This window comes from Sycon ciliatum, chromosome 1 (genome assembly GCF_964019385.1).
Source record: "Sycon ciliatum chromosome 1, ocSycCili1.1, whole genome shotgun sequence".
Taxonomy (NCBI): Eukaryota; Metazoa; Porifera; class Calcarea; order Leucosolenida; family Sycettidae; genus Sycon; species Sycon ciliatum.
In genome coordinates, this window is record NC_088643.1 from 95,937,553 (window position 1) to 95,948,923 (window position 11,371).

The 11,371-nt window shown below is 47.6% G+C and overlaps 1 protein-coding gene across 1 annotated transcript in view; it reads right to left on the reverse strand.

Annotated features, from left to right (window-relative positions):
• LOC135806680 (probable glutamine--tRNA ligase) overlaps nt 1–11,204 on the reverse strand; it is a 40,601-nt gene extending 29,397 nt beyond the window's left edge. The window contains exons 1-2 of the mRNA XM_065320909.1: nt 10,898–11,204; nt 10,624–10,768 (exon numbers count right to left, since the gene is read on the reverse strand). Coding sequence (XP_065176981.1) covers nt 10,624–10,768; nt 10,898–11,077 — 325 coding nt within the window. The 5' untranslated portion in view covers nt 11,078–11,204. The remainder of the gene's footprint in view (nt 1–10,623; nt 10,769–10,897) is intronic.
• Between the last annotated feature and the right edge of the window lie 167 nt (nt 11,205–11,371).

Consider the following 11,371-nt stretch of genomic DNA (forward strand, 5'->3'; position numbering starts at 1 on the left):
AAGTACTCCAGAGGCAATTTGACGAAGCGACGGACTTGGCGTTTGAAATTGTAAGAACAACTCACGGCGTGCCAGTCGCCTCAGCTGAAACGCAGCAGTATACCGGTAATTCGTATCAACAGTGCCGCGATGAAGCCAGGGAAGTCGGTGGTTGGTGGCCAGGACATGTTTACAGCAATGAACTGTCCGTAGGACCACTTGGGTTTGAGTCACAACCGGGATTGCTGGCCAGATCGCTACAACAACGAGACGTGAACAGGTCCGCCAGCGGAGATGCAACAAATGCAACTGATCAACAACTACCTTTTGACACTGATGACCGCACAGCAGTAACAGGGCACTCAATTTCAACAGCTACTGGTACTACTGGTGGTACCATCCCAGACAGGCCAGAGGTCACCAGCGCTGTCCAGTCCAACATTGGCCAGTATACAGATGGTTCTGCAACAGTGACCATGACAAGTACCACAGTAAGTGTCAATGATGGTGTGAGTGTTCTTGCTAGGCCTGCTACTGCAAACACAACTACCTCAGGCAGTACATCTAGTAGTAGTTCTAAGGTTACTGGTCCTACACTACCCTTGGGCAGTAGCAATGTTCTGCCAAGCAATTCTGTATCCTCAACCAGTACGCATAGTGTGAATACTGCAATGAATACTAAGTACAGTGTTGGTACACAGACTAATCCACACTCTTTCAGAAAGCATCCAATGTCTACAGGTACTAATGTATATGGACCTACTAATCAACCACAGATGCCCCAGTCAGGTATCCAGTGGCAGGCACCGCCTGTGAGCACAATGTCAATGGCTTCTACGGGTACTAATGTATATGGGCATACTAACCAACCACAGATGCCCCAGTCAGGTATCCAGTGGCAGGCACCGCCTGTGAGCACAATGTCAATGGCTTCTACGGGTACTAATGTATATGGGCATACTCACCAACCACAGATGTCTTCCGGGTACATGCAACAGCCAATGGTTTATGCAACACCATCCAATATTGGAAATCAAATGTATGCAACAGGGCTACCTCAAATGCAACAAAACCAGGCTCGTGCAGAGCCATGGAAGCAGCTACAACGAGTTGGCATACCAATATTCAGCGGTGACAAACGTACGTATGAGTCATTCCGAGAAGCTTTCATGGCATGTGTAGATAGTGCACCCGCCACCCCTCAGTACAAGCTGTTGCAATTGAGGCAGTATTTGGCAGGAGACGCACTGACAGCCATCGAGCGATTTGGCTACTCACCATCAGCCTATGACGCAGCTAAGAAGTTGCTAGAGCGCAAGTATGGCGGTGAGCGACGCCGTGTGGCTCTACATATTGAACAGATCGATAGTATGTCCGTAGTGAGAGCCAACCGACCGAAAGAGATGGAGCACTTTGCCGAGCTGCTTGCCGTGGCCGTAGTCAACATGAAAGATTCAGGTCGAGCCATGGAATTGGGCCATGGCACATTCTACCTCAGTCTGTTGAGGAAGCTAGACGAACGTAACCTCGCCCAATACCACCGGTGGCGACATGATAAATCTCAGCCAGAGACAGTTGAAGTACTTCTCGAGTGGGTGAACCTGGAGGCAGACTTCTTGGTAGTAGCGTCAGAAACCGTGAGCGGATTCAGTGGCAACGCGGCAGCTCAGTCACAGCCAGCTCAATCAGCCAGTGTGCATAGACGACAGTTCACCAGCCGGACACCACCAATGTTCAAGAATACGGCGCGTACATTCGCGAATGCTGGTATACCAGCCAACCGAGATTGCCCGGCATGTAATGGACCGCATCCACTGTGGAAGTGTGCGGAGTTCAAGTTCTACAGTGTCGGAAAACGGTGGCAAGTAGCAAAGCAAGCCAATGTCTGTTTCAGATGCTTGTCATATGGTCACACTGGCAAGGAATGCTCAAAGACGTACACCTGCGGCATTGACGGTTGCAAGGACACCCATCATCGGACCTTGCACGACTCCAACAGACAAGGCTCTTGTAATGCTGTTAGTGTCAATCAGACAGCTGCTCTAGCAGATAGCAGCAAGCCACGTAGTAACCACACCAGCAAGTCCTCACCGAGTAGCGACAAGGCCTCTAGCAAGGCAGACAACAAGGTGCATGGAACGGCATTGTCTGTCAGGGAAGGGGAGTGCAACAAACCAAGTACCACAACTACACCAGTGTCCTTGAGAACGGTTCCAGTGATACTACGCAACGCCAACAGACAAGTGGTTGTGAATGCTATTCTCGACGACGGGAGTACGATGTCATATATAAATGCTGATGTAGCCGCTGAATTAGGGTTACAGGGTCATACTGAGAAGGTGACAATCAGCACGCTCAATGGACGGCAGGAAACATTCTCCACTACTCCTGTCTCTGTGAACATCTCCGGCCTGGACGGACGTGAGACAGCTCGAATAGAAGCAAGAACAACGCGACGAGTTGTGGGAGACCTCCCCGCAATTGACTGGCGTCAACATGGCCCAAAATGGAAACACTTGAAGGGCATCCAGTTTCCAGCCATTAATGACAATCGAGGCGTAGATCTCCTCATTGGAAATGATCATGCTAACCTGCACGAATCGCTGAGGGACATTCGTGGGCAACCAGGTGAGCCGATTGCCCGTCTAACACCACTGGGCTGGACTTGTGTTGGACCAACGGCAACAACGTCACATGCACATACCGCCATCACTCTGTACGCGGGTGACAGGCACGAAATGGAAGCCGACACTCTCCTCCGACAGTTCTGGGAGCTCGAAAAGACCGACTCGGATTTGGAAACCGCATCCAGTCCAGATGATCAGACCATCGTGGATGCAACTGTCAAATCAATGGTGAAGAACGACCAGAGACATCAAGTAAGTGTGCCGTGGCGTAAAGACGGCCCACAACTGCCCAACAACCAAGAGATGGCAATGCAGCGACTCCGTAGTACCGAACGGCGTTTAGCAAAGCAACCAGATGTAGCAGCATCATACGACAAAATCATTCAACAGTATGTGGAAAAAGGGTACGTTCGACTAGTCTTACCAGGCGAGCCCCCTCCACCATCCAAATGGCTGCTACCACACTTCCCAGTACTCAGACCGGACAAGAGTACTACCAAGGTGCGTATCGTGTTTGATGCATCTGCTCGCCTTAATGGAGTCTCGCTGAATGATACGATACATCAGGGTCCTAAGCTGCAACAGGATCTAGCGAAAGTACTACTTCGCTTCCGCAAGAATCCGATCGCAGTGGCCTGTGATATCAGTGAGATGTATCTCCAAATTCATCTTGCTGAAGAGGATCGTCCGTACCACCGATTTCTGTGGCGCAGTGACTCAGGGCGGGACAATGAACCAGACGAGTATGAATTCACCAGAGTCGTGTTCGGTGTCAATTGCTCACCATTCCTCGCACAGCTGGTCACCCAGGAGCACGCTAAGGCAAACAGTAGCAAATGGCCGCAAGCAGCTGAGACCGTCCTTCAGTCGACATACATGGATGACAGTCTGGATTCAGCACCATCAGTTGCAGATGCAATCAGCCTCTATCGACAACTTTCAGATCTGTGGAGTGACACTGGAATGGTTGCTCGCAAGTGGATCTCCAATTCAAAGGAAGTACTAGAGCAGATACCAGCAACAGACCGAGCACTGCAAGTCGACCTCAGTAAAAGTGATTTGCCCTCAGTGAAGACGCTAGGAGTGCAATACGATGCAACTAGTGACGCCTTCTCGTTCAAGCTCTCACCGCTACCGGAAACATTTCAGTACACAAAGCGGAATGTGCTGAAACGAGTGGCGACAATATTCGATCCCTTGGGTCTTCTGGCTCCTCTGACAATCCGAGCCAAGATGTTGCTGCAAGATATGTGGGCAGACGGTGTCGCTTGGGATGATCCATTGGACCCGCAGCTGTGCCAAGCTGTCCGGCAGTGGTTTGAGGAACTTCCACTGCTTGCATCAGTCGCCATTCCGCGGTGTCTCCAGCCACCGGATCAGCCAGTAGCTTCAAACGTTCAATGCCACATCTTCGCTGACGCTTCAGAAAAGGCGTATGGAGCAGTTGCCTACTACCGAGTGCAGGGCAGTACAGATGAAGTAACGTCACGATTGATTGCAGCGAAATCGAGAGTAGCCCCTCTGTCAACAACTAGCATCCCGCGCCTGGAGTTACAAGCAGCAGTGATTGCGACACAGCTGGCTAGGCAGATCGCCAACGCATTGGCGCTACCGAAGTCAGCCCTGGTGTTCTGGACGGATAGCATGAACGTCCTGTATTGGATCCGTGGCCAAAGCGAGAGGTATAAAACGTTCGTGGCCAACCGAGTCAGCGAGATACAAGGGTTCTCGGAACCAGCGCAATGGCATCATGTACCAACCGAGCAAAACCCAGCCGACAAGATATCACGAGGGTGTTCAGTGCAACAAGTAGATGACAGCATGTGGTGGAATGGTCCATCATATCTACTACAGGATGCTACAACTTGGCCACAGCGGGTGGAGACCAAGGTCAATGTCGAGACGATGCGCAAGGAAGAGAAGAAAGAACAACAGCAGACCAACGCAATTACAAGCCTGTTTCAGACAGCGGCCGACAATGACAAGACGACAGGTCCTAGCAACCAGCAACAGCAGCAATGGCGGCTTGACCCCGAGCGCTTCGGATCATGGAGCCAACTACTCCGCGCGAGGGCGTTAGTGAGACGCTTCGTGACCAATTGTCGTGCAATCAAGTCCGACAGAATGACAGGTCCGCTCTCATCAGCAGAGATCAGTGATGCAGAGACCGAGATTTTGAAGATGGCCCAACATGATGCCTTCTCGGACGAGATCAAGGTGCTCGGCCAGAGAAAAGTGGTGTCGGCAAGAAGCGAATTAAGCCCCATGAACCCAATGATCGACGACAACGGTGTACTGCGCTGTCAAGGAAGACTGGCATATGCAGAGTACCTGCCAGAGGATACAGTGCACCCAATCATCTTACCGCGTCATCATCCCGTCACCCAGCTCATCATTCGGCACTATCATGAGTTAGCTCAGCATGTGGGAGGCACTAACCACATCCTCGCTAATATCAGTGCGCGATTCTGGATCAATGCCGCCAGGGAAGCAATTCGTGAGATGGAACGGAAGTGTCCGAGATGCAAGCTGCTGAAGGCCAAGCCTGCACATCAGATAATGGCTCCACTTCCACGCACCAGGATCACACCATCCTTCCGAGCTTTCGCAAGAACCGGAGTAGATTTTGCCGGTCCATTTACCACGGTCCAAGGGCGTGGCAGAAAGAGGCAGAAGCGCTATCTATGTCTATTTACCTGTCTCGCCACACGCGCAGTGCATTTGGAGCTTGCCTATGGACTCGACACAAGCTCATTCCTCAACGCCTTCTACAGATTCGTCGGACGCCGTGGTCTACCACAGCATATGTTAGGCCAAGTAAAAAAAAAAGCTAGATGATCGTCGCCGTCCGCCCCAGTTTTTGTCAGCGCCCCAAGAAATATTTTATTTTTTAAATCGTGAGTTTTTGCCGAAATCGTTGGTTTTTTACCGATCGCGGATGCAGGAAACATGTGCACGCTTTGTTTAATACTTTCTTTACTATATGGACCACATACTACTAGTATATCACAACGTCAGTATCGATCTGCTGAAGAAAGAAAAAGAAAAAAAGAAAAAAAAAGAAAAAAAGAGAAAAAAACCTTGATGTTGTTGTGTACACTGTGTGCATGAGAGGGTAAAAAGTAAAAAAATAAAAATAAAATCCTCCCGCCCTCCCCGATTTTTCCAAAAAAAAGGACGATCATCTAGTAATTTTTTTTACTCGGCCTTATCAGACAATGGAACCAACTTTGTCGGCGCGCAGAGAGAGCTTCAGGAGTTACACGATGCTTTGGATCAAGACTGCATAGTACGGACGACCGCCGATCAGGGCATTCATTGGCAGTTCAATCCACCAGCCGCTCCACACTTTGGAGGATCGTTCGAGGTGATGGTCCGAGCTGCCAAACGTGCTATCTACGCCATACTTGGAAATGCTGAGACAACAGACGAAGAATTGACAAGTGCATTGGTTGGTGCAGAAAGCCTAATCAACTCGAGGCCCCTGACCTATCAGTCAAGCCATCCGCTCGATGAGACGCCACTCACACCCAATCATTTCCTGTTCGGCCAGATGGGAGGTGTGTTTGCTCCATCAACAGTCGACCACACGAGCTTCAATCCTCAACGACGGTGGCGACGAGTACAAGAACTGGTGCGCCACTTCTGGGAGAGATGGATCAAGGAGTGGCTACCAAGCCTGAGCGCCAGACAGAAGTGGAAGAAGCCTCAAAGTGAAGTTCAAGTCGGTGATGTCATGCTACTTCTGTCACCCGATACACCACGAGGGCACTGGCCATTGGCACGGGTGCTGGAAACGTATCCAGGCCGAGACGGTCACGTACGAGTAGCGAAGGTGAAGGTTGGTGAGAAGACCTTTGTGCGACCTATTGCAAGGTTGTGCCCATTGGAAGCCACACCAGAGTGAGTAACACTGTGAACTGTAGTATGCGACACATGCAAGTGAAGTCATCGCAGTGACACATTATTGCCATTCAGTGTATCACGAGTTAGGTTCTTAGTTATCTGTGTGATACTACAATTTGTAGTAGTTCTACAATGATGCAATTTGCATAGATCTCCGTTATGGCACACTTTCGATATGAGATATCGAGGAAGGAGAGAATTGATAAGAAGAGCCTCTATTTAGCACTTAGTTCTGCTTCTTTTGGTGCGTGACGGGCATTGTTCTACTATGCAACAATTGCATGTCCGTGTTGCAAGCTTTGTACGCTGCTTGTTCAGGACTCACCTTCACTACTATGCAATATTTGCCATTATGCCAGATTACGCTGGCACTTGCAGTGCACTAATTATTTCTTGTTTCTTTATGCTTGAGTTGTATCTGTCGCGTATCTTTCTTGGCTCGATATGAGTCCGTTTATAGCTGTAGCCACCCTGTCCACGCCGACAGGGGGTCGCATGGGTTCATGACCTTTACGTTTCCGGCGTTTGTACATTTCTGTTGTACCAGCGCTGCTGCTAATTTGTCGTAGGTTGCGTATATGGCCCTGCATGTGCCGTACGCGCGGCGCTTTCTTTGCTTTTGAGATTGCTGTTGCTCCCGGCTTGGGGGAGTTGTCGTGAGAGAAAGAGTGTCTTGTTCTTTTTACCTCAGCCGTGAGAGGTTTGCATTTTCTTTGCTTTCGCGATGAGTTATCAAAGTTAGTTGACAATAAGAAAAGATCAACGTTGTCGTGTGAGTTTTTGTCGTGAGCAAACTGGGCTCCGGGTTCGTCATCATCACTGATTTTTAATTCAAACGTTTTCCAATTTTGGACAAAATTCTTTTGGATAATGCAGGGGCCGTCCGTGAATATCGAACTTTTTTCACCAAACAAAATACTTTAGTTTGGACTCAAACCCTCCCCCCTCAGAACATAAAACATGTTGACATAATACATGCAAAAGTCGCAAGGGTGTCACTGCTCCTATGGCCATGTACATGTATACATGTTTCCTGAAATGAAATTGGTCAACCCCCTCCCACCCCACAACGAAATTATTTCGTTTTGTGAAAAAACTTCGATATTTGTCGACGACCCCTTAGACAAGCTTTGTACTGTCCCCACATAAATACTTCATGGATAGGATAACAAATCGATGTCCCGTATTCAACTTTTAATAGCAGTAAATTAATACACAAAGTGATCACAGATTAAAAGTAAGTAGGCCCATCGAGTTTTCAGAAAGATGATTCAAGCATGATTCACAATATCACGTTTTTTGGTGTAATGCACGACATGAGACACTTGGGACAAGCTGCGGTACACATGTCCATCATAGATGGGGCACTATTCCAGAGAGGGCACTATTTTTTCAATGCTGGTACATTTACATGTACATGAACGTGATCCAGCATAAAAACAAAGAAAAAAAGCCTAAAGTTTACTGTAAACTATCACGACTCGACAGAAGAACTGCAATTTTGATCCTGAAACCACCATTTCAATGACATGGACAAGAGCATTACTAAAAGAACACCAAACTTGCACATGCGCTTGGTTACAAGCCCAGGGGGGCACAATTCAAGAGAGGGCTTTATTTTTCATTGACTCTTAGACCGCGGTCACACCAAAACTGGCTGAATTGTTGACTGAAGTGGCGGTCTGCACACTCCCTGCACAGTCACACCAACATGCGATGACTGGTGGAATGGTTTTGCGCGGGAAAGATTAACTAGTTACTACTAGAGATTTCCTTCGTTTGCCAGGCACAGCCTCTCGTCTTTTGCAAGTTTGGACAACTCTCCGCGAGGTTTTTTCTGTGCGTTTGACTTGTTTGCTGCGATGAATTTGATACGCAAACAACGCTTGGCAATTGCCTTCGCTTTGGTCACTGAGTCCATGCTCAGGATCGAACGAAAGGCTGAAGGAAATAATCAAGCAAACAAATACTGTATAGCAGGACATTTTCGGACGGAATTTATTTTCGTACGATTTCGTACACGGCCTCTTTCGTACTAAAATTAATTCCGTACTAAAAATTGTTCCTGTGAAGTTATGCACACTATACATGCGTACCGCATGCAAACACGTGCATTTAGCATGCACCACTGTACGAAAATAAAATCCGTCCGAAAGGTCGAAATTTGGCTTTGTCCGAAAATTTCCTGCTATACAGTAGTCTATCCTTCTCTGCTCGCCTGCTTCCCTTGGTCGAAACCAAATATCAGTAGACAACAACGAAATTCCTACTGATATTCCCACCCTCAAACAATGCAAAAACTCAAGAAGAAATCCGCGTCCAGGGCATAGCTTAAGGATTTCATTTAGCTCGGACAAATGTCCTTCCGTTTTGAAATCTGTCCGGACATGCCCGGATATTTTCCACAACACATTTTCAGGGTGTTTCTTCTTTTTTAGTAGTACTGAAGTATATTCACAATGACTCATTATGTGGACGTATCTCACACATTACTATGTACAATTCGCCAATTTATTTGTATTAGAAACTGAACTATTTTACTGACGACAAATGTATGTACAAAAAAGCGTTGCAGTCAAGAATTTTGCGAACGCGATATGCTCCTTGCAGAGAAGGTAAGTCAGTTCGAATTTGCGTAGTGCAATAGCGGCAGCACCATCGTCCATCTCGCACAGTGCCTTCGCAATTGGAGCGAATTCGAGGGCATTTCGAGCGGGACACTCTTGCCTGCGGAAAAGATTCATTCCTCGTTTATGCATCTCCGTTCCAGCATGATCCTTGAACGCTGATGTTCTCAGGTTCTTGGATCCGGTTATGAAAGCCTCGCTGAAGTTTTTACAACTGCGGACTCTGTCTACAAACTCGATGCACACGGAACACTTCAAACATTCTGCTAACAGCCGATCGTTCTTCTGCCGGTCATAAATCAGCCAGGCGGAAGTAGTCAGCTCTGCATCATTGTCCGAGATCCACTTATCGCAAGTAGCGGCCTTCACACCACGGACTTTTTTGCCCGGCGGCAAGTCCTCTGAATCTCCCTTTCGCTTTCCAGAAGACATTCTAAAAGACTATCGGCATTCCTGGTCAGTGAAAGAGTGAAAAATAAAAGATGACATCTTCCTCTCAAGAGCGAACATCTATACAAAAACATATAGGGTACCCGTAAGAAGGCCTTAGGCCTGTGGGAATGCCCTATTAAAAATTTAATAAATAATAATAATAATAACTGCACTGCAGTTCAACCCATCGATTCAGGTGCGAAGTCGACACCATGTACCAAAGGTCGAAAGTGTGAATTGACTGTAGCAACCGCGTTGCTACAGGCGGACTATGGTGAAGTCTACGCCTAGCGCCTGAGGGGTCGAGGCTACGGTGTAGACGTGTTAGTTGTACGATATGCAAGTCGCATTTGGCACGAAGCTCCGAAGAAAGCCCAACTCTGCATAAAAAGGTCGAAAGGTCGCTGCTCTTTTTTTCCTTTTTTGACCGGACACTATGTCCGGTGAAATTGAAAACGTCCGGTCAGTGGCCGAGAATGGCCGGAAAATGTCCGATGTCCGGCCGTTAATCTATGCCCTGGCGTCCTGGCATCCTGGTGGAAAGTGTCCGCCGTTCCGCGCTTTCCATGGAAACCGCAGACAAATTCCGCGCGGAATTTTGCTCGATGTGACCGCGGGCTAAGAGACTGGGGCACTATTCAAGAGAGGGCTCTAATCGCGCGAGTACAGTAGCACATGCATGCACACTGTATCTGTACTCAGCAGAACAACTGTATTCCGTGGATCCATTGATGTATGCCGCAAGTGCACACAGAACAACAAGGGCAAGCAAGGCTAGCTTGTTGCTACTCTGAGTTTCACGCTTACACAATCATCAGGCAACCTGATGACTGAACCTGACTGAATACGACAGGCACTTTCTTGTTGCAAGTGTCAAATGCAGCACGTTGTACCGCGGAATGTGATACTGTAATGTGAATTGTGCTTCACACTATAAGAAAACACACTGCAGACCTGGGTAGGGATGGCCGAAATACCAGTAAATATACATGTACAGTGTAGTAAACTGAATTGTGCACGCATGTACAGGTACTGCTAAAATAGTAAAATACCTGTTAGTTGAAGCGATGAAGAGATCTGCTCAGTGGCCACGTACTTGGCAACAATATCATCACTTGCTTCTTTTTTCAAATCTGTTGCAACCTTGAGCAGAAGATTAGCTGCAGGTTTACTGAGGTTTTCATTGGAGCGTTTTGCCTTCATACCCAGTGATACATTTCATTGACATCAATACAGCAAGTTGTAGAAAAAAACACACAATAAGAGAATATAAAAGTCAAGGAAAATGGGTCAACTCCAAGAAACAACAATGACACCGATGCTTACAGATATAATTAATGCCTCAAGACGCTGGGCAAGAGCAGCATTTTTAGCCAAACCAGAAGCGTTTCCAATGCCAACACTTTCAAACAGCGGAATGAGGTGCTCAGGGGCAGCCATCCTAGATGGTCTTCGTTCAAACAATTTTCTGGCTGACGAATGAAGAGACCTTGACAATCTTAGCATATGTAAGAAATCGGGGACGTACAGCCTCACTGCGATTCAAGACGACAATAACATCCTACAAGATCATCCACATGTGCACAATGACTACGCCAATGGACTGCAAGGAATTGTTGCCAGCAAAAGAGTAACAATAAACACCACAGATAAAAATAAATTTAGTACAAATCATCCTGCAGAGTTTGGTGTGATGACGGAATCCCGCGACGTCATGCCCGAGTGAAAAGAGAAAATCTGAAAAGAAAAAAAAGATTTTTCACAATGCATGCAGAGATGACATCATCTAAACTAGTCTGG